At 40.4% G+C, this 23,003-nt stretch overlaps 2 protein-coding genes across 2 annotated transcripts in view; one reads left to right on the plus strand and one right to left on the minus strand.

Moving 5' to 3' along the window:
* The window catches only part of LOC116303496 (tolloid-like protein 1), a 26,678-nt gene extending 18,315 nt beyond the window's left edge, over positions 1–8,363 (minus strand). The window contains exon 1 of the mRNA XM_031713051.2: positions 7,987–8,363. Within this exon, the coding sequence (XP_031568911.2) occupies positions 7,987–8,071 (85 nt within the window). The 5' untranslated portion in view covers positions 8,072–8,363. The remainder of the gene's footprint in view (positions 1–7,986) is intronic.
* Positions 8,364–10,294: 1,931 nt separating this feature from the next.
* On the plus strand, positions 10,295–22,989 carry LOC116303471 (peroxisomal ATPase PEX1). Its single transcript, XM_089032173.1, has 19 exons — positions 10,295–10,554; positions 11,265–11,441; positions 12,335–12,424; positions 12,524–12,638; positions 13,536–14,276; positions 14,705–14,901; positions 15,535–15,655; positions 15,868–16,081; positions 16,558–16,808; positions 17,121–17,288; positions 18,096–18,333; positions 18,576–18,679; positions 18,893–19,068; positions 19,483–19,682; positions 20,046–20,292; positions 21,028–21,375; positions 21,523–21,564; positions 21,916–22,031; positions 22,711–22,989. The coding sequence occupies exons 1-19, from the start codon at positions 10,453–10,455 to the stop codon at positions 22,787–22,789; spliced, it is 3,726 nt and encodes a 1,241-aa protein (XP_088888299.1). The 5' UTR covers positions 10,295–10,452; the 3' UTR covers positions 22,790–22,989.
* Positions 22,990–23,003: the final 14 nt, after the last annotated feature.

Genomic DNA, 23,003 nt, shown 5'->3' on the forward strand with positions numbered 1-23,003 from the left:
CACCTGCAGGGAATTCGTAGGTGTTCAGCATACGCAGTGATCTCCCTGCAAATGACATCGTAGTCGCTGCTTATGAGCACCTTATAGCCGTTTTCTTCATACCTCTGTAAGAGCAGTTGCTGATCCTCAGATAACCTGCCATTGCCTTTTGGGGTCTTCAGCTCTATGCAGAATCCACAGTAATGCGTATGCGCGTTTAAAATCATCAAGTCGGGTTGACCGCGTTGATATCCTTTCTGCCAGCACTTTATACGTTTGCCGTCCGAATCCTGCAGTTCACCTAGACCAGGGGCTATGAGCATTTGGGGGTAAAACCTGCGGATGTAGTCCACTACCTTTTTATGCAGGTCAAACTCATTTTCTATTTTGAATACCAACTTGTTTGGACCGTCAAACCGCCTTTCATACTTACCTGTTTTCCTTAGCGCGGGTAGGACTTCTTCGAAGACCCAATCGCGAAACTTAACGGCTTGGGGTAACTTAGAGCTAAATATCAGTTCATACAAACCTGGCTCAGATATGAACACAGAATGTGGGTGCATAGAAGCGCCCTGTTTTAGGGCCCTTCCTAACTCACTCGACCTTTTCTGGTACTTTTCAGAAACGTGCTCCCTGATTGCGTTTCTCGTTTTTTCATATCCTAATGCAGCTGCCACCTCTTTTCCCTTAAAGTACAAAGTTTCGCCTTGCACTATGCATTGCAGTTTGGTGTCGTTGTTTTCGAATACGCGAAGCATTGTATATCTAAGGAATATTTTAACCTTAATATGCAACACTTTTAAGTTGGTTCATTTCCACGCTCAGTTGCGCGTCTGAGACGACGAAGATGTAGCAGTTTATCTTGTCGCTGTCGCCGGCACTGGTGTTCTTGGTGCGTTTGATCTCCAATGTTATGCCATCCTGCGTATTTACCAACCGCAGACCCTGGCCATGTAGGTCTTCGTCGTTAATGGTGCGCATGTCAATCCATAACGCATATTTGTCCTTAAAGAATTCCTCAGGGCTAATTTGGTCGCCAAACTTACGCTTTGCCTCTCTGTAGACGTCTGCGGGCTTTATTCCCTGCGAATATACTTTGTTTGGAACGCCGTTGATATTCACGCCGACGTTGGTAATGTTGGGGTTGTGGAACGCTTCGGAGTCGCGCTTGCCAGCCACGTAGGGTTTGGCAAACACCAACATCAGCCCCGTGAGACTTCTTCGGGGGAGGTTAATGCTTTGGTTGATAACCTCATCCGTCTTATCCAGGAAGCTGAACGTCTTATACATCACTACGTGGTCGTAAAGGAATGCCTTTCCGGCGCTATATTCCATGCCAGCGCTACGTGCCAGATCTTCGCTGTACACGGTCTCGTACTGCAGTTCTAAGTTGGTGATAGAATAAGGATCAACAGCCCCGCTAATTGCGCTGTCCATTCCTCCTATGACGTTCGTAGTGTCCGCCAAGGTTACTTCAAACTGTAACTCGGATAACTGTCTGGGGTAATACACGCCATGGTTCGTAATTACTTCAAAGTCCAAAGGGATAACGTATTTGCTACCATAAGCGGTCTTTACCCTTGTTGCGTCTGCTACTGCGGTTGCTCCACTGGAGTCCGTAGGCGCGGGGTTAGTCTCGCTGCGAAGCTGACGTAGGATAACGCTTCCGATTCCCTGCTCTATCTTCTGCTCACGGTCGAAGGCCGTCAACCATAAGTCTTTATACGTGGTGTACAGATCGTACCTATTTAAGTCTAAGAGGGATTCCCCGGCGAACTTGATTCTCATCTTAGAGACGAGGTTCCTACCCACGTTATTGGCGGTATAGCGCTTGTCCTTGGTGCTTGGTTGTATTGCTAGGTCAAACCTTAACGCCAGGGTGCCAGGAACCAATACTAGGTTATCCGTTAGGCGGGGAACGCCCACATACAGCGTTTCTCCAGGCTTTGCGCTGGATGGCGTGAATGTGACCCGATGAAAGGTGCGTTCTGCTTTCAGTCCGCCAACCTGCTTAGGTAATACGTTGGGATTTAACTTTGAGCTTATCATATATAATGGAAGTAGAAGGAACGGATTTTGATCCCCTTACCGAAGAAGGTCAAGTTGATATTAATGACGAAGAATATGAAACCCTGCTTCCCGATGACAATGTAGACCCCCGAGGCCTTTTTGATAAATTGCTGAGCAAGTATGGCAGCAGGGCCCGCGATGCTATGCGTTCCTTAAGAGATAAATTCAAGTCTAAGAACCCCCACACGCCCATTCCAGAATACTTACAAATGGAATCCCTTGGCGTGCGGTCGGACTTAATAGCGGACCTCATCAAGGACCTAAGGGAGCGATACCCAAGCCTAAACCTGGCTCTTTTGGACTTCCAAATAGGAGACAAAGGGCAGGTTCAAGTTAGAGAATCGGGTAGGGAAAAATGGTATAACCTGTATCAAAGGAAGAATTCCCACCTGCTTAACAACCAGCTTCCAAAAGGAGTCACAAATGCGCTGGGAACGCCCAACTTGACGATGCTAAGCACTTTGACTCAAGAGGAAACAAAAGTTGCTCAAAGGGCCTTTATTAGAGGTATTTCGAACCCTGGCTACAAAGATGCCCTCAGATCCGCAATCAGACTGCAAGAGGAGCGCCAGGAAAAACTCAACCAATTAGAGACCGTCAAAGAGGAAAAAAGCAAACAACTTGAAGAACTTCCAAAAGATAGCGACGCGACTGGAGGCTTAATGAGATACTTAGAGAAAATAAGGGCTGAAAGGGAAGCACTTAAGAATGAAATACAGGAAAATAACATAACCATCGATGACCTTACGCGACAACTTGATGACGTAACCAAGGAAGAAGGCGGTCTTACTAGTCGCTTCGAAGCCGTCCAAGAGGAAAACCAAGCATTGCAGGAACGTATAAGAGAATTGGAAGACGAATTCATTAAACAAAATAAACTAACTACTAAGAGCCATGCCGACGAAATCGTAGACTTTAGGAATAGACTTTCTAAGGCGTTGGACGAAAAAAGCGACGCAAGGAATCAGCTAAGGGCTGCTTTGAATGAAGCGGCGGGAAAAGACACGGAACTACAGCGCTTAGGACAAGAATTAATGGAGTCTGTTGACAGAGAAAGGCAATTGATGGTGGACAAGGCAGTGGCGGAGGAACAAATACGGCAACTTCGACAGGCCGTCGAAGACTTGGAGTACGAAATAGATCGACAGCGAGTAATAATCGAAGATCAAACTCGCCCTGAAGAAGAAAGGGAGGCAGCCCAAAAGGAAGTAGAAACCCTTCAGGAAAGACTGGCGGAATTACAAACGCAAATAGAAGGTAAGGAAAAGGAGCTGGGGCTTACCACCAAGGAAAAGATAAAAAGAGCCCTTTTGAAATATGGCGTTCCGCTGGCGTTTGCGGTCGCTATTTCGAGCGTAGTAGGCGTGATCTTGTCCGCGCTTAAGGCTACAGGCGCGGGCGTAAAGAAATTAGGCAATGGGCTGACGGACTTGGGAAAAAAGATGGCAGCCGGTCTTCCTGGGCTGCTGGGTAGCGTTCTTGGCCTGGCGGTTAGGGCCGGCGGAGAACTGCTAAAGTTTGTGGGGAATAACATTTGGATATTAGTCGTAGCTATTGGAGTGGTACTCCTGAAGAAGATGAAGGGTTGATCTTATCCTTGTGTATTACTGGTGGCTTATCGTCGTCGGGCGCCCGAGGTGTTCTCGACTGGGGATAAGTAAAGATAGTATTCGCGCCGCCTTGATAATGCGGTAACAAGGGTAGGACGCTCATAGTAGAAATGGACTTATGATTCCAAATAGCGTCTGGTGGGGGATTGGCCAGTGGCGTAGAGGCATTTAGTCGAATGCGGCTGCCGCCCCCATCGCTGGGTCGAAGTTGAAGCTTTGCATATCGGCAATTGGCTATTATGTGAAAAGTTATTGCCGTTAGGTTTTCCCTACTATACTTATAGGGTTCCGAGGAAAAGTGGGCCGGGATCCTAGTATTGTTCTTCTTCCTGTAAGGATGTAATGGCTGGTCGTTCTCATCGACGATTCTAAACCCGGCGTTACAGGAGTATCGCGTTGAAATGCAAATAGTGCATATAACCAATCCTAAACCCCCAACCTCCACCCACAATCCGGCGTCTTGCCAAACATTATCTACATAGGTTTTTTCCTCAAGGTAATGAAAAAACCAACCTTCCTTCATGTGTGGGTTATTCATATATTACAGGAAACAAGTCCCCTTCGTTAGAAGGTCAGGAAATAAATTCCCTTCTAGAGACTAACCACCGTAAGAGTGCTAATGGTTGCGTGATTATAAGGCTGATCTCTTTGATCCTCTATGCTATTTACCGCGACGCTTCCAGTATCGTCTACTCTCATTTGTAGCTTTACCTTCCCGTGGCAATCGGCGACCATATGGAAAGTCCAAACCGATAAATTTTCATCGCTGCCGGGGGGCGGCTCTACGGAGAAATGCGTGGGCTCCCTGTTGTTCGTCTTCGCGCGCATAGGCTGTAGTACGCCATTCTCATCCAGGAACCTAAAGCCCACGTTGGCATGGCTGCTCGTGCCAATGCAAATACTACAAAGGATCAATTTCTTTCCTGAGTAATTCAAATTCACGGACATGCCCGTGACATCAACCCAAGCCGCTTGGGTGTATTTTTTCTCACCTGTGTAAGTTGTGCAAACGCAATCTACTCCAGCTACGTAGGGGTTGTTCATCGCCATATATAATAGCTCAGACCAACGCCTGCGGCGGCTAAGCCGGCTTTTAGTAAGTTATGGTCATATTCCTCGGTAACCTTCTTTACTGGTTTCTTTGGTGGCTTTCCTACGTACACCTTTTTTAATGGTTTTTCTACCTCTTTTTTTGGTTTCTCTACGAAGTGAGGAATGCCCTTGGTCATGTCAGAGTTCACGTCATTCACCCCAAACTTCATATCCTTAGTAGCTTGTCGAAGTTTGTTGTTGTAACCCACGACGGAATTGGCGTTGATAACCAAATTACTTGGCATTAGCCAACAACCGGGCGACAAGGCGTAATCTAGCCGCACTTTAGATTGCTGCACCGCAAGTTGATATCTTTGAACTGACTTAGAAATCTCATTCTCGATAACAGCGCTTTCGAAGAGGACAAGGAATACTTGTTGCGTTTCCTGCGACGCACCGGAGGCATCTACGATGGGGCTGCGAGTGCTAACCTGGGCCCCTAGAATGCAGTAAACAAAGGCTTCAATGCTTCGATTAATCCTTGCTAGGTTTTTCAGTCCAATGCCCTTTGCGGCAAAGAAAGGCGCCCAAGGATATTTCTCTTTGCTTTCTATGAAGTAAATCAAGTCACCTTTTGACGCTTTACCCCCTAAGTCGGAGAATTCCCATCTGCTAGGATACCCCATACCCGGAGTTTCTATGCTGGCGCCAACATACGAAGCATAGGTGTAAGTCTCTCCTAAACCATGGGCGGCACCCTCTTTGTTGCGAAAATCAGGGTTGGTAAGCTTAAACTCATTCCTTAATCGCTCCCATGCGACTTTGTCATATTTGTTATCCTTCGGCTTAAAGATAGTGTCACTAGGAAGCGGCGCTCCTAACTCAAACAATATCCTACGAATAGTAAAAGCAACATGAAATCGCAGGAAAGGAATATGGAACATGTCCGCGGCTATACCGCATCCTTTAGTAGCAGCCCAGACAGCAAAGTTTAACTGCTGCGGCCAATACCGCATGTTGGGACCTGATAACCATTCTCTGGATTCTTTCCCTGAGGTATGTTTCATGGCAGTTTCTCTAAAGATGTCTCTGACTTTTATTTCGAAAGTCGTAGAACCCACGGGGATTTCTAAGGAGGTAACCATCTTAGCAAAGTCATTTGCGCCGCCTTTGTTATCGTAAAATGGGTAATCCTCCGTTGCCGGTAATAAATTCTCTGGAAAATTAGGCTGCCTTTCTTTATGCTCGGGTTTTGGGTTCTTTGGCTCCAAGTCCGCATTGCTGTACATCCTGGAGCCTTCATAGTAAATCCCATCGGGTCTTCTTTCAAACTTACTAGGGTCTGCATGCGGAAACATCTTCCTAAATGCTCTCCAGTTGGCATAATCCCGGTTGTCGTGATGTGGCTGCTCCTCTATGTTATTCCCAAAAGCGTCGTACATTAGTATATAATGGATGTTATACCTTCAGCACCTCAGTTGTACCCAGATGTTCCCAACGAATTAAACGCCGAGAACTTTCGTCTGAATAAAGCGAACTTAATACTGGCTTACTTGGAAGGGCAAGCGAAACACTACGAAGAGGTCAGGAAAAAGTACGCCAGAGCCCGAAGCATACTACATAAAATCGCGATAACTTCCGGCTCCATGTCCGTGGCGTTAACAGTCACTGGCGTTGCTACTTCGCTTACCGGGCCTGGAATAGTCGTTGGCGTTCCTTTGGCCAGCGTTGGAGCCGTCTGCGGCATTGTTTCCGCTGTTACGACAGGCATTATAAAGCAATTGTCCGGTAAGATATCCAAGCACGACACTCATATAGCCCTAGCAAGAGCAAAGGCTAACACCATCGCCGACTTGGTGTCTCAGGCTCTGCGGGACCGCCGCATAGACGACACGGAGTTTTCTTTGATCCTCGCGGAGGAAAAGAAATACGGGGAGCTAAAGTCGGGTAATAAAAAAACCATCGTGAAAGATCTTTCCGAGGAATCTCGCAAAAAGATCTACCAGGAGGCAAAAGAGGAGCTCCAAAGAAAACTCGCTCAGTAGACATCTGCTTTGAAAAGAACGTAGGGGGATTTCGACTGCACATTTCATCTTCTCGGAATCCATTCTAATAGGGGGTGGTTGGGGTCTATTTTGTAAAATATTTCGTAAATTACGTCGGGGTAATAAGGAATATCCTTATCCAGCCGACAGAATAACCACTCGGCCCTTTGCATATCTGGGACATGAGGAATACGCCTACCGGTAATTTCAGACAAAAGATAGGGAATAGCTTTGTAATATTTCCCTAGTTTTAATTTTTTCAATGTCTTTCGTAGACTTTGTGGGGTTGGCTCTTCTAAGTGGTCTATGATTTTCTGCCTTACTTCATCGTCTAAATATACCGGATGTAAACCTTGGATATGACTCATCCAGTCTCGGAAGTATCTTATTCTCTTATATGGGGTCTTCGTACGACCTCCATTGGCGTAATACTGCTCTTTGGTAGCATTTGGTACGGCATTACGAATATTCTTACCACACTCGTAACACTGTGCTGACGTGTCGTCTTCTATTTGCATTTTTTTACCACAACACCAAAAGGGTTCTGGCTTAGGTACGATAACTTTAGGTCTTAGACAAATCACACAGAAGTCATTGGTGAACTTCTTACATTCATGCATCGTATATTTATAAGATATTTTTAACCTCCGTTTGCAGTACCCAACAGAGCAGCAGTAAGGGACTTTTCGCGCTGCCACCCGATCGCGCAAGACCCCCTGTAGGGCCTCGTCACTGCTCCAAAAACCCCACCCCCCCCGGTGTTTTTCGATTTGTGATTTTTGGCAATGCCGGCGATTCGCGAGTCCCCCTTACTGCTGCTGATTAAAGCCAGACTTTGACTACAATAACACATTTTTGCCTAATTATTATACATCGATACCATGCAGGGAAAAACCTTACTGTCACTTTAACACCCTACTATTACACACTCCTTCAATGATCACTGCAAGAAATACTGAGCACTAAAATTATTACATGAACAGTTTGATTTTATGGCCATATTTATCTTTCCTGATCACCATTTGCTTTCGTAATTTCAAATGATTTTGATCCTGTTTTTTTCTATGACGAACAAACTGACCCTTGAAAAATCAACTCCCGGTGATATCAGTATAACATTAAACCTAGTTCTATTGTATCTTGTCTTTATAAAAACGGGAAAAATTAGATAAAACCGCGACATGACAGCAATAATGGAAAAGTGAAGTGAAGCGCGCTTTAACCGCGAATATTTACAAAAAAATTGTTACCTGTACATTCTAAGATTCGGGGAAGTACGGAAGATATATTTGTGGCCAGGAACAGAAAGAGGATAAAGAAACCGTTCATCGACATCTCCAAGCAATAGTACGCTCTCTACGCCTACTTAATGGAATTTGTAGATCGATATTTAATTCGAGGCAAAGAATTCCATCTTTGCGGCCGGTGTACTTGGCAGATAAAGTCGGAAATGAAATGATAGACTTTGGCAGAGAGTCCTATTCACACAGCAGTCCAGCTGAGGACTGTTGCTCGCAGCTTGTCATCCTGAGTTACTAGCTGATTAATTACAGTTCTTGGAGTGATGATATTATACTTGTACTAACTGGCTCAGTGCCCACTGCGAAGATGGCCGGAAAACAAGGAAACGTAGCGAAAACGCAATAACACTTATTTCTTGGCAACGACTACAAATGTCGTGACCGAGGATTAGATATCTTTTGTAGTTTAGGGAATATGATTGTTGATATAAATATTGCAGAAACTTTTATCGACAATTTTAATTTACATCACAGATTTCTATGGGGTGGTTCTTGCGTTTTGGGACAAGGAGCAGGGAACAGAGATCCTGAAATACTCATCAATGTAGAGGAGGTGACTCTGAGTATTTTTGTTTTGATTTGGAAGTATCAAGGTCGAAAGCTCCCGTCGGCAGCAATACTCATCAATCATCATTAATCTCCACACCAAAGACATAAAGAACATAATTCCCTCTCAGATCCGGCAAAATCCACCATCTTTTACTCCCTAAAGTCTATTTAATCCCAGAGCCCAAGACATGCAAAACATACTTATCGATTCAAAACTCGAGTTAGAACGAATGGAGGGTTATCGCTTTGATAGAAACTAGCCAGACACAACAGCCCCTGACAGTCTTGGGTTTCTGCCAGAGAAGAATTAAGCGCAAACCTTGAACTTGAAACACTCGTATGGAAAACGCACGAGCACCACTCACGCACGCGCACGCGTTTTCCTGCGTTCACGCACTCGCGCGACTCTACGCATCCTCCAGAGAGCCGTGTGTCAATAAATGGCGCCGGCCTTGTACTTATCTTCATCTCTGCTAAACACATGCCAAGGAATGTAATGCTGACAATGTTGATGATTTTTATCTTTCGATCGACGAGCGATGAGTAAATTGAAATATAACGAGCGTGTGATAAAAGAAAAAGTGTCACTATGGCTCCCTTGAGGCGACTAGTGTCGAACCCCTAGCGATACCATGTTTGATATAGTTTGTCACGTGAAGGACGAAGGGGACACCGTCTTTTATTGCTTTGATTTGTTTTTAAGCATCGTAATGTTGATTTACGAAAAAGGGCCCCTCTGGATACCAGCTTTCAGCTGAATGGGCTACCCTGTTTAAATAAAGGTTCCTTGCATAACCATAAATATATATATTTTGCTTGGAATGAACTTGCAGCTCGTAAGCCAACTTCAACGTCGAGCCAAACTTGAGATTCAATTTATTCGTTCCTTCTTTAAAGTTTTTTTGATCTTCGTGGCTTGATGGCCGACAACTGTCATAGAGGACCATCTTGATTGCAGTACTGAGGGTCGCCAGGTAATCATAAAAGATAAGATTTACAACATAAAAACAAATTGTCTACTAAATCCCAAAATAGCCCGGGTCAATGATGGACTCATACGCATGCGCAGTAGGTCATGGATGAAGCTTTTTTTTTAGCGGTTTTTTTTACATACGAAAAAAAATCTCGTTTTGTATTTAAAAAAAAGGTCAAGTTTAAGCTTAATGTAATTCACAGATCCAATTAGGATTTAGGGAGTTGTATATAGAAGTAAGTAAGTTTGGAGTTGAGTTGCAAGTGGAGAGGGCAATTACAACAATTTGTTCTGTCAAGAGAGCAGACAAATTTCCATTGATATTCCGTCATGATTGTGATCAGATGAATAAACTATGATTGTAGCTTTTAACTTCAAAAGGGCAAGAGAAGCCAAGACTTTCTTTATCTCAGCCAGACACGTCAATATTGGCTGACAGAGGGATGAAAGGTCAATAAATGCAAGATTGAATGGTAGATTTGATGGATCTTGCTGCTGAAAGAACCCAACTCACAATCACGTGCAGATATATTTCCCTAAGTTCGTTACTATGGTAACGTTGATTCAGCTAAATCATACCTAATTGCAAACTTTTACCCTAGTTTAAGTTCTGGTATGAAAATATGATCGAGCCATCTATGGCAGGACAAGTTTTTTACCGACTGAAACTTAGAAGTATGAAAATTCTTTTTTTTTGAAACCTTAATATTTTGAGGTTGCGAGCCCGCGTTAGACTCAACCGCTGAAAATGGTGGACGAAGTCAATTTGAAGGGACTTTACAAAATGCTTACGAATTATGACAAAAAACGTATTTTGTTTCAAATATTTTACGCAGAAACTCGATAAGAGATTATGAGAATACTGTGGCTTTTGTATAAACTGAGGATTTGCTATGAATTGCCTTTTTTCAGCCTCTGTTAGTCTTAATTCTAGTAAGTGTTGTTTTGTGGGACTTTCAGCTGATATAGCTCAACGTCTACCAACGTCTGTGCAGGTGAGAAAGCTGTTTCCTCTTTTTAGATATCAAAGATATTAATTGTCATACATACGAACATGAAATATGTATAGAAAGATTCATTAAATTTTATTCAACTTTATAAGAGGGTATAGGACAGAGAGTGTGTGCTATGGCTGGACGTGATGATGGCTGCATGTGATGGTCACATATTAAACAACATGTGACCTTTCAAGATGACCGTCCTAAAAGGCATTTGGCCGAATGATGCCAGGATATATATTTAAGCTATTTAACAATGAATAAAAAGACTATCAATCCAAACTACCCAATTTCTATTTCCGTGGCCTAAAGAAACCTGAAATCCTCTTTAGGTTTTATTTTCTATTATTCTTTAACACCATGGCCAGCTCCCAGAAATTTAGGGAGCATTTGTTTTTATGAGGGGGAGGGGGCGGAAGGAATTAATAGGGGGAGCATCAAATATTTATGAGTGAAAAGAGGGGGTTCACTGATTTTTTCTGGTACTGTAACAACTTTGCATTTTTGCAATTTTTCTAAGTTAGGTATCGGGGGAGGCATTTTAAAATTTCAAAACTAAGCCAGGTGAGCTAGCAAATTGGGCACATATGGTAACACCTATTCCTCTGCCCCCCTCTCCCTTTCTAAAAAATGAATTCTCCCTTAATAGCCACAGAATCAAGGAATCTTATCACCATTGGAGATAATGTAGTGTTGTTGTTTTTCAGGATCCTGGTAAAGTAATCATATTCAAGGTAGAATGGCCAGAGGGTGTAGCATATGTTAGCTGGTCAGGTGATGTGGCAGTGAACAGATCTGTCGGTATTGGACAAACACAGTCTTCTGCCATAATTGAGATAGGCAGGAAATTTGCATATCTCAATGGAATACAAGATGGAGAACAGGCAAGAATATATATATCATTATCATTATATATCATATATATACATATATCATTGAGATAAAAAACTGTTATTTTATTATATTATTATTATTATTATTATTATTTATTTATTAGCTTTACAACTAGTAGAGTACAAATACTAAATGTGTGCAATAGTTAACAATATAACCGTGAAACTTTAGTAATACTAAATAGCACAATTTCATGCAAATTCCATTGTTTTCTTTTGTTTAATTAGCACTATTTTGTACTATTTAGTAATTAGTGTTTCATGGATTAATTGTTTGCACTCTATCACTATTTAGTAGTAAATAGCACTAATTAAACAAAAGAAAACAATAGAATTAGCATAAGATAACACTATTTAGTGATATTTATGTTGCACACATTATTCTTTTAGCGTTTGTACTCTTTTTATTAAAAAATAAATTAAGAAAAAACACCATATAGTTGAGGGAAAGAACAACAGGACAAGAGTCCCATATAAAGTTCCTCCAAAATAAACGTTTTATAAAAAATAATACTAAATACTAATAAGAAACAATAAAAACAGAAAAATACTGACATATCTATCAGAAACTAAATCTTGTGTTCTGATTGGGTGAAGGCATATGTTTTATGAGAGTACACAGCATGCATGCATGCACACTTTCCCCCCATTTATATCCAAAATGAAAGCTATTCTTACTTGTATTGCATAAGAGAAATAAAATACTTGCTTGCTGTTTTGTATACATGCAGTTATAAAGTTCTTCCACAACATAAGACAAGTGTCAAGAGGCACCACAATGTGTCATTCTTATCTTAAGACCTATCTCATGTTCTGCCAATTGCAGTTTGCTTTATAACTGCACACAGCACAAATAAACATATTCTATATTTTTTTGTGTGTAGGTTGTGTTGACACTAGTGGATAGGACCAGCACCCCATCATGTGCTAGAGTACATGTGGACCCTTTTTCTCCTGATGACTGGGAAATTCTGGTAAAATTTCACTTTTTATGATATTATTATTATCATACCCATCGTTTCCCATTCATTTGTTATGTATTTTGTTTTCCCATTTTATTTTACTCCTGATAGGAATTACATGCTGGTTTCATAGAGCTGAATCTGCTGAATCAAGTCAGGGTTGTATGGAGAAGGCAGGTTATCCCAATATGGATAAATAAAACCACTTGTGTTGTTATTACTATAGGTAAGTTGTGAGTAGCATTTGTTTGGTTTTTTCCCTTGGGGGGGTACTCCACCAGGATTTGGGTAGAGGTGTTCCGCTGGGATTCTGAAAGGGGTACCCTGTTTATGACAAAAAAACCTCAAATTTGTAGACCCTGTTTATGATAAAAGATATAATTTATTGCACTGAGTTCCTGTTTCAATAATTGAATTATTATTATTATTATTATCAATTATTATCATGCCAGCTCGCGTATCGTTTTTTTACGACCATGATAACCAGTTTCAGTCAATACGAAAATAGAATCCCTGAATATGACAGGAAACTCAGGAAGAACTTGGAACTTGAGTGAAATTACATACCCTGTTTATGACAAGAAGCTTGAAAAACCAAACCCTGTTCAGCAGATCATCCCTGTATAGTTCATATGTGGGAGTACCCCCCTCCCCCCCCAGGGTTTTTGCATGATTTGAAGGTTTTTCTCCAGGTTCTCCAGTTTTCCTGTCTCCATAAAAAGGCTTAATTCATTCTATGAGTAAACCATACCCTGATATTGATCAGCCCAGAGGTTGTTTTTGGGTCCAATAAAATTGACTATTTTATCCAATTTGTGAATGATCCATGGCTCTATTTTCAAAACATTTTTATTCAAAATATCAAATTATAATTATTATTTATACTACAGTAATGATAAAAAGTTAAATTATACACCGTGAAAAGATGAAAAAACTTCCTGACGTTTTGGACGCTAGTCCTTCGTCGGAGTAAAAGAGAAAGAAGTGGTAGAAAGGAGTGTATATATGATAGAATAAGACAAAAGAAACCAATGAGAACAAGGTAGGGAAGGAAACAAAAACAAACAATCAAAAGACAAAAGAAAGGGTTAGCTAGTTATCTCTTCTTTCTATTATAATACAGGTGAGACAGACCCTCCTGCAGCTTGTGTGGTGTTAGAAGAATTTACTGAAGTAATAATAGCACCCAAACAAAGAAGCATTCCCTCCTCCAAAAAGTCTGAATCCGCTGCTCCCTTAAATCAAGGGCAGCAACCATTTTCACATCAATTGACAGAAAGAGAGAATGATACTTCAAATGATGCTTCAGCTTTAAATCCAGATAAATTAAATTCTAAAGATACTTATTCCTCTAAAGTGTATCATTGGTGGAACTATTTTTTGCATGGAGAAGAAATGGAAAACAATAAACTTTCTCAAGCTCATTCCACAAATGAAAATCAAATTATTAATACAGAAAACGACAGTGCTGTGAATAATTTAGGGCATGGCATGAAGAGAAACTGTTGTAGACATGCTTTTGAGACAGCAGAACTAGATTTGTGTCTTAGAAGTCATGTTGTGAATGATGATTCACAGATTGTTAGGAACCAAGAAAGAAGTGGCAAAAGAACAGACAAGTTTTTAAGGCAATTTACTGTTTTTCTTCACCCAAGTTCTGTTAGATTTCAAAAGCTGAAGTGTGGAAAAGATCATCCTGTTGTGTTTACAGAGGATTATGAAGGCCTGGCGAAGACAGTAGTGATAAAAAAGGTTTTGTCACCGAGAGAGAGAATGGAGTTGTTGAATATTAGTAAGGGGAAGGGCAAAGGGAGTGAAAGCAGTCAGGGAAACCAAGGGATGAAAGATGTCATGCCTAAGCCAGGTAGATATGAAGTGTATTTTTTGTTTATCCTTTCACTTGTTCTCCCATTTGTTTAGTTATTGATTGGTATATCCATCCCTCCATCCCTCCATGCATCCATATTCATCCTGTTCATCCATATAATATACATCAATCCGTTCATCCATTTGTTCATCCATCCATTCATCCATCCATTCATCCATCTGTTCACCCATCATCTGTCTGTCCACCCATTCATCTGTCTGGTCATCTATCCATCTGTCATTTGTCCATCCGTCTGTCCATCCCTCCGTCCATCCATCCACCCACCCATTTGTCTGTCCACTGTCAGTCCATCCACCCACCCATTCTTCTTTTCACTCATTTATTTATTTACTCATTTTTTTACAGAAGTTTTTTTTTCATTTCTTTCTGCATTCAAAGGTTGTTAATTTTCTATTTCTTGACAGAAACGTCCATCAGCCCAGCAGTAGTTAAAATGGTCCTAAGCAAAGATACCCTGCCAGGTCACATATCCATGAATAGTCTGTTACAAAAACAGTTAGGATCTGATGGTATGTCACGGTTCCTGATAAGTCATGTGACATACGAGCCACGGGAAGTACAAGGGCTTATTTTGCATCCTATCAGAGACACCCTCGCTAAGGTAAGTGCTGAGCACCTTCTCCCCACCTTTCCACAGCTCTAGGACTCATGCCGCATCAAATCCCAGAACTTGCCCAATGGCTGCCAACATGCTTGAGAATTGACTTACCCATAATGCAGCTCATCTCCCAGCTGGATTACAGATGAGTTCACCTAGGCCCAGTTGTTCAAAGCCCGATTAGTGCTAATCCTGGGTTAACTCTTAATAAGACCTATAGAGTTAATCTTGGATTAGCGCTAATCCAGCTTTGAACAACCCGGCCCTGGATTACTGGCAAGTTTACCTGGATTACCAGCAAAGTTACCTGGATTATGGGCAAGTTGATTATCAAGCAGACTAATCAGTTATAATAATGATAATAATAATAATAATAATAATAATAATAATAAACTTTAATAGTATTCTCCCAAGAGGGCTTTTCAGAAACTATTTACAAAACTAGAATTACATAACTAACAATATCTTAATAATAAAAACGTTAAATGCAATTTAATTAAGCCTTGCTTGAAAATACGCTTTCATTGCAGCTTTGAAGCTCTTTAGCGTTACTACAGTTACTACACTTGCAGTCACAGTTACTGCTATATCACATGAATAAGGTATTTACTTACCCAATTTTTTTATATATGTAAGATAGAAGAACTTGGCCATGATGTTGTGTTAGTGGCATTCCAAACTTGGGTGTGTCAAGCAGGCAGTGAAGCATCCCCTCTAGTGATATGGAATGGAGCCACTGTGACCTATGATTGTCAAGGTTTGTACTATCCCTCCTTCATTGGGGAATCAAGGTTGACATAAGCATAGCGATAGTGCACTTAACACGTACGCAAACTTCAGTAGGCAAAACTTATGACGTAGGTGAACTTCAGTAGGCGAAACTATGCGTAGACAAAACTATCGTGATTGTCCCATTAGATTTATAGATACTAAATCCCACTAATGATAAATATATTATTTGGTTGGTAGGTATTCATCTGGAAATGAGTATTACAGTTCTCAGTCATACTCAGAGTACATCCAACCCTGAGAACATACCTTACCATAACATCATGCCAAGCACACTGGATAGAATAAAGGTTGTCATAGGTGATGTGAGATCCATGTCTAAAGGTGTGAAAGAGTTGTTGCAGGTCCAGTCTGACTATAAGGCACAGTGTTGTTGTACTATCAAGGATCTTGGGTGAGTTACGGTCACACTTTTTTCTTTATTAACTTGTGAAACAAGTGATAAGAACCAGCATGACTTCATGTTCTAGAGAACATGTGCAGCCCATTTGATCTTTCTTCCTTTTTTCTGGGAATTGAATTCTGATAAATTGTTATGTTTTATATTATGATTTATATTTTACCTTAACTCTTTTCCTTGGAGGTAATGTCTTTTTATTTCAGACCACGTGTCATTCCCTAGAGTATCATTTCTTTATTTAACAGTTGCCTATGAGAAGACACACAAATATGGATACACCTCAAACAGAGAATCTTATTCTCAAGAGAATGACACATGGTCTAAAATGGGACAACATGCCCACAATAAAGATATCTATAGATTGCAATACACAGAGTTTAATATTTATTATTAGATATTTATCGCTTAGTTAATGGTTTTTTATTTTTTAAGTGTTTTCGTTTTCAACTCCTCATTTCCTATTGTTTCAGAGGGTTTGATGAACCGTTCAAAAAATGTATGAACCATCTCTTAGTTTCCTTGACAAAAGATCCCTTCTCTACCCTCCTGAGTGGTGGTTTGACAGCTGGCCTTGGAAACGGAGCTGTTCTGATATGTGGCAGTGGCACCAATGCAGGGGAGGGGTGTGGCAAGACCTCTCTTGCACATACTTTGTGTCATCAGCTACAACAGTGGCCTGTGTGTGCACATGTTACTATCATAGATTGTATTCCGCTACGAGGTGAGACCTTTTCTTCACATCTTTATCTTATTCAATCCCATTCAATTTTCATTCCCATTTGATTTAATTTGCCATTCTTTATTTTATTTCATTTTGTCTATTAAGTTTTATCCCAGCCGATTTAATCCTATAGTATCCTATCAGATACATCCATCCAATCCCATTGCATTCTTTCCCATTCTCATTCTATTGTATCTCATGGCATCATAACCTTACATTATTTCAAATTCTATCCTTCCTCTTCACATCCCATTACACCTCATCCCATCCCATTATTTCACCCATCCATATTCTTTCCATATTTCATCAAAGCTAAGAGAGTAGAAACAATTCAGCGGCAATGGCAGCAAGCATTTGCAGAGGCAGCCTGGTACCAACCATCTGTTATCCTATTGGATAATCTTGATCATGTGATCTCAGCCCCAAATCTTACCCAAGAAATGGGAGGAGAAGGATTTTATAGAAAGAGGCTTGTCGAAGGTATGTTGAGCTTCCCATAGCAATATACTCTTACCGCTCACCTCTGGAGTCTCAGGTTTGATTAGGCCAAACAAAAAAATAAGTGTGTTTCCTGTTGCGCGACTGACCCTAATTTTCTTGCTGATTTTTGCCGACCCTAATATTTTTTTCATTCCCAAATGCACCACAGGGTTCCCAGTAAGTTCATTTCCACTGTTGTATCAGTAAAAAACATCTGACCTACCAACCTCAATTATTTTTCTCATGCAACAGGAAACACACTTATTTTTTTGTTTGGCCTTGCTGGTTGTGTCATGTGTAATAATTAGAGTTTATTGGGTCTTTATCTTGATTTGAAGGTTTTCTCCCTCCTGAAAGCCCAACATGCTATATTCCAATTTGATCTGTGAGTTAGCCATACCTTGACTTAGATCAGCCCAGAGGTTGTTTCAGGGTTCAATATGTGAGTTAGTCACACCCTGACCTAGATCAGCCCAGAGGTTGTTTCAGGGTTCAATCTGTGAGTTAGCCATGCCCTGACTTAGATCAGCCCAGAGGTTGTTTCAGGGTTTGATCTGTGAGTTAGCCATGCCCTGACTTAGATCAGTCCAAAGGTTGTTTCAGGGTTTGATCTGTGAGTTAGCCATGCCCTGATTTAGATCAGCCCAGAGGTTGTTTCAGGGTTTGATCTGTGTGCTAACCATACCTTGACTTAGATCAGCCCAAAGGTTGCTTCAGGGTTTGATCTGTGTAGATAAAATCAAGGCTTCAATAGTAATAAACATTTTCCTTGTTTTATTTTTATATTATTTTGGTTTGTTTTCTCAGTTTTCAAGGACCTCCTGGCAGTAGAGGTTGCCAACAGCAGTTCAATTGCCGTCATAGCAACAAGCAGATCACTTGATTCTCTCCATGCTGCATTACAGTCAGGGCATGGTTCTCATATTTTCCAGTGCTGTGTAGAGCTTGGTGCTTTGAGTGAAGAGCAAAGAGAAGAAGTGCTCTCTGTAATAATCAAAAGAAGGTTTGAGAATGTCAGCCAACAAGAGCTAGATGCTGTCTTAAAGTAAGTGTGTGTAATCGTGAATTATTGAACAGATTATTACTGTTTGCCATCAAAGAATCATTCTTTATTATCAACTTATGTAGCACAGGTATAAATTGATGAATTTTTAACTGCTAGTTTTCTTTAGAATATTTATGATTCTAAAGCTATGACATGCACTTTCTTTTCTACATTTGAAAAAGATCAAGTATAATCTCTCACCCAGGGTGCTTTTATAGATGAGTTTAAATATTTTGTTGCAGATCTGTTGCTCAAAAGTCAGAGGGATTCTCACCCAAGGATCTTAGTAGACTAACTGACAAAGCACTGCATTTCTCTGTTGTGAGAAAAAATAATAAAACTAAAGGTAGGTAAAGTCTATATAGTTCAAGCGTAGGTCAAGTCATAGTTAATACAGGGGACTTTGGGGAATCATGGGTGTTGTAGTGGAAATGCACCTCTCACCTTTGGGGTTTCAAGTTCAATTTCTAGTCTCTTTCATCACATAGGAAAAGAGTTTGTTTAGTCCATCCCTCGTAGTAGTTGTAGACAAGCTAATCTAATGAATGATCTTTTTCAGAACCAAGTCAGCCTTGCCTTCTTCTGGATGATTTCCACCAAGCATTATCAGGGTTCATACCAGCATCTCTTCAAGGAGTCCACCTGCACAAGGCTGGGGAACTGAGTTGGTCTGATGTTGGAGGACTGCAAGATGTCAAAGAAGCTCTGAAGGAGACTCTTCTTTGGCCCTCAAAAGTAAGCTTTATGATTCAGGGTTTAATAATGAAAAAATGATCCTGATATAAGCACTGGATGCCACTGCTGCTGCTGCATTTACTGCTACTGCTGTCACTACTACTGATTTTGTTGCTGCTTCAGCTGCTTCTGCTGCTTCTACTTCTGCTGCTGCATTTACTGCTGCTGCTACTGTTGCTGCAACTGCTGTTTCTACTTGCTACTACTGTTGTTGCTACTGATGTTTTTACTTGCTACTGCTTCCGTTACTGCTACTAGTACTGCCAGTACTTTACCTTTATCTCTTCCAATTGGAGCTCAATTACATTCCTTCACATTCGCCTTCTTTGAAGAAAAGCTATTCAATTATTATCAGAATATTTAAAAGGAATGAAACCCTAATAAATATTGTTGTTTATTTTGCATTAATCTTAGTACAGAAAGATATTTTTAAAATGTCCTCTTCGCCTTCGTTCTGGTCTGCTCCTCTATGGTCCCCCAGGAACTGGGAAAACATTGCTTGCTGGTATTGTGGCTAAAGAAAGTGGGCTGAACTTCATTAGCATCAAAGGACCTGAGCTGTTGAGTAAATACATAGGATCCAGTGAACAGGCTGTCAGAGATGTTTTTGCATGGTATATCATTATCTATTAATTTTATTATTTTATTTTATTTTATTATAATTTTTTTATTTTATTTATTATCTAATAATTTCCTTTGCTCAATGTACTCTTTCTTAACACTCTTTGGGATTACCTACCAACTCTCCTCTTCGCAGAGAAAATCCAGGGGATATTCCTAAGCCCTCCACTGTGGGGTACTCTAATGCCACCAGAGAAAATGGGGTGCCAACTCCCCATCCTTAGAAAAGGGGTGCACTCTTAACCCCTCCACTGAGAGAATAGGGTATTGTGTATTACTCCACAAGAAGCCTCAAAAATAAGAGGCCAAATATTCTAGCTAATATAAAGTGTAACATCTTTCACTTTTGTCCACAGGGCACAGACAGCCAAGCCATGTATTTTGTTCTTTGATGAATTTGACTCTCTTGCTCCTCGGCGTGGTCACGACAGTACAGGGGTGACAGACCGTGTTGTTAATCAACTGTTGACACAGCTAGACGGAGTGGAGGGCTTAGAGGGAGTTTATATACTTGCTGCAACAAGCAGACCAGGGCTTATTGACCCAGCTTTGTTACGACCGGGAAGACTGGATAAGTGTGTATACTGCCCTATTCCTAACAAGGTATTGATTATTATGCTATTTTCTATCGATCAATACAGCTCAATTAATCAATGTGTCCATTTTATTCTATCCATCCATTCATTTTATTTGTCCAAACCCATCCACCCATTCATCTATTTAGGCATTTTTTCATTCATTCATCCCTTCACTAAGACATATTTTCTATCTATCACTTTATTTCATTCATTCTTTAATGCCATCCATCTATTCATCTGTTTTTCAATATACTTTATCCTTCTATCAAACTACCCATCCCATCCATCCATCCCACCTATCCATCCCATCCCATCCATCCATCCCATCTATCCATCCCATCCATCCCATCTCATCCCTCCTATCTATCCATCCATCCCATCTATCCATCTCATGCATCCATCCCTCCATCCCATCTATCAATCCAAACACATCTATCTATCCCATCCCATCCAATATATCCATCCCATCCCATATATCCATCCCATCTATCCAGCCATCCCATCTATCCATCCCATCCCATCTATCCATCCCCTCCCATCTATCCATCCATCCAATACATCCATCCCATCCATCCATCCCATTCATCCATCCCATCTATGTATCCATTCATTAATTTGGCTCCATCCATTCATTCTTCAATCTCCAAGTATAAATATGGTACTACAAACCTGATTTTTATTTAGTTTTAAGCTCTCATCCAAAATGAAAAAAGGACAAAAAGTGAATGACAGATTAACAAAAAGCATACTTATTTTTTAGTCTGAAAGACTAGAGATTCTCCTAGCATTAACACACAACATTCCTCTTGCCGACGATGTTGACCTGCAAACATTAGCAGACAAGTGTGACCACTTCACTGGAGCTGACTTGAAAGCACTTCTATACAATGCACAACTAGAGTCCATCCACAGATGTACCAGCAAGCTTAAACTGTATGGAAATATATTCAACACGCAAGATGAAACAAAACAACTAGGAAATCCAAAAGAAGACAAAGATGAGATGAGTGGACAGCTGTCAGTAATTCAGGAAAGTTTTTTGGCTTTTAGTATCAGTGAAGGAAAGAAAACATTATCAAGAGAAGATTGCGACACTATTCAAACTGAGGTTAGGATGGCTCATGTAAACATGTTTCAGGATAGTATTAGGATATTACTAATAAATAATACTAGGTTTCCATGTTGTTTGTTTTTAGCTGTCAAATGTTTTGTTTTTTTATATTCCTTCTTACAAAGTGTTACTTTTATTTAACAGCTTGCTGCTCTTGAGAAGAAACATTCTGCACTTCAGACTATGGTGAGTGAAACTAAATAAATGAATGAATGGATGGATGGATGAATGAATGAATGAATAAATGAATGAATTCATCCATCTGTTTGTTCGTTTGATCGTTCATTCACTCAATTGATTATTTATAAGAAAAACATCTTCCTCTCCAGAGTGAAACCATTGATTATCATTCATCCATTCAATCAATCGATCAATCATCTTATCAATCGATCAATCATTTTATCAATCCATCAATCATCTTATCAATCAATCAATCAATTTGCCTATTAATTAATATACAAATTAAATTTTATTCATCAGAAAGCTTAAGAGAAGTATGCATGTATTGTAAACCCTAAAACATTTATTTTCCCACAGGCAAAGTCAGAAAAAAAGGAAAATATAATATATATCACCCAATCAGACCTTGATAGAGCAGCTTCTACGATGAGGCCATCTGTGTCTCCAAAAGAGAGACTCGGCTATGAAAACCTGTAAGTTTTGGTGCCACTTTTTCTGTATGGTAATAAGCCCTTTTGCTTGGGCATAATGTCTTTTCAATAGCCCACCTCTGAGATATGCTTTGATTGTCACGCACAAAGGCTTCAGTATGAGGCTACGTGCTAAATGCTCAGTCATTCGTGACAGGCGGTAAAAATAAATTTAATTTAGCATGTAGCCTCATACTGAAACCTTTCTGTGTGACAATCAAAGCATATCTCGGAAGTGGGCTTTTCAGAAGATGTGTTAATTCCCTAGAGTATTATTTCTTTGCTTACAATTGCAAGAAGGCACATGAATATGTATATGACTTAAGCAAAGAATCTTATTCTCAAGGGAATGACAGCTGGTCTGAAATAGACCCCTTGCAGCACTTTGAAATGCAGCTCAATCTGGGAGACGAAACAATAGGTTCCAGTACTCAGGAGATTAAAAATTTTTCATTTTGTCCCCCAGATGGAGATGCTTTGATGTGAGATGCATTGATTTCCTAGAGGAATTGTTCTGGGGGACAAAACAATAGGTCGTCTTTTCTTGTGCAAAAAAAAAAATTCATTATTTTGTCCCCCGTACGATTCCTCTCACTCGGGACTGAGTGCAAGGGGTCTATAGAAAAACATTACATGCAAGGTCTATTTGCTACCTTATTTACCATTGTCTTTCTTATCTCAGGTATGACTCTTTTGTCAAATCACGAGGTGGTAGCTTCACAAAGAATCTACCACTGGACAGCAAAGCCACACTAGCCTGATGAAAACCATACACCCACAGAAAAGAAACTACCTACGCTTGAAGAAAATTTTGCAACAAAGTCGTTCAATTTTGATTATATTTTTGAACTCAAACAAGCCTGTCATACAAAAATCACATTTATCATTAATTATTATAGACTGATAATATTTAACGTGCATAAATTTTTAAGCAAATTTGAATAAAAAATTTACATTTGAAGCAATTTCATCCAC

This window comes from Actinia tenebrosa, unplaced genomic scaffold (assembly GCF_029948245.1).
Source record: "Actinia tenebrosa isolate PJP-AT-01 unplaced genomic scaffold, QUT_ActTen_1.0 PGA_scaffold0__85_contigs__length_37466705, whole genome shotgun sequence".
NCBI lineage: Eukaryota > Metazoa > Cnidaria > Anthozoa > Actiniaria > Actiniidae > Actinia > Actinia tenebrosa.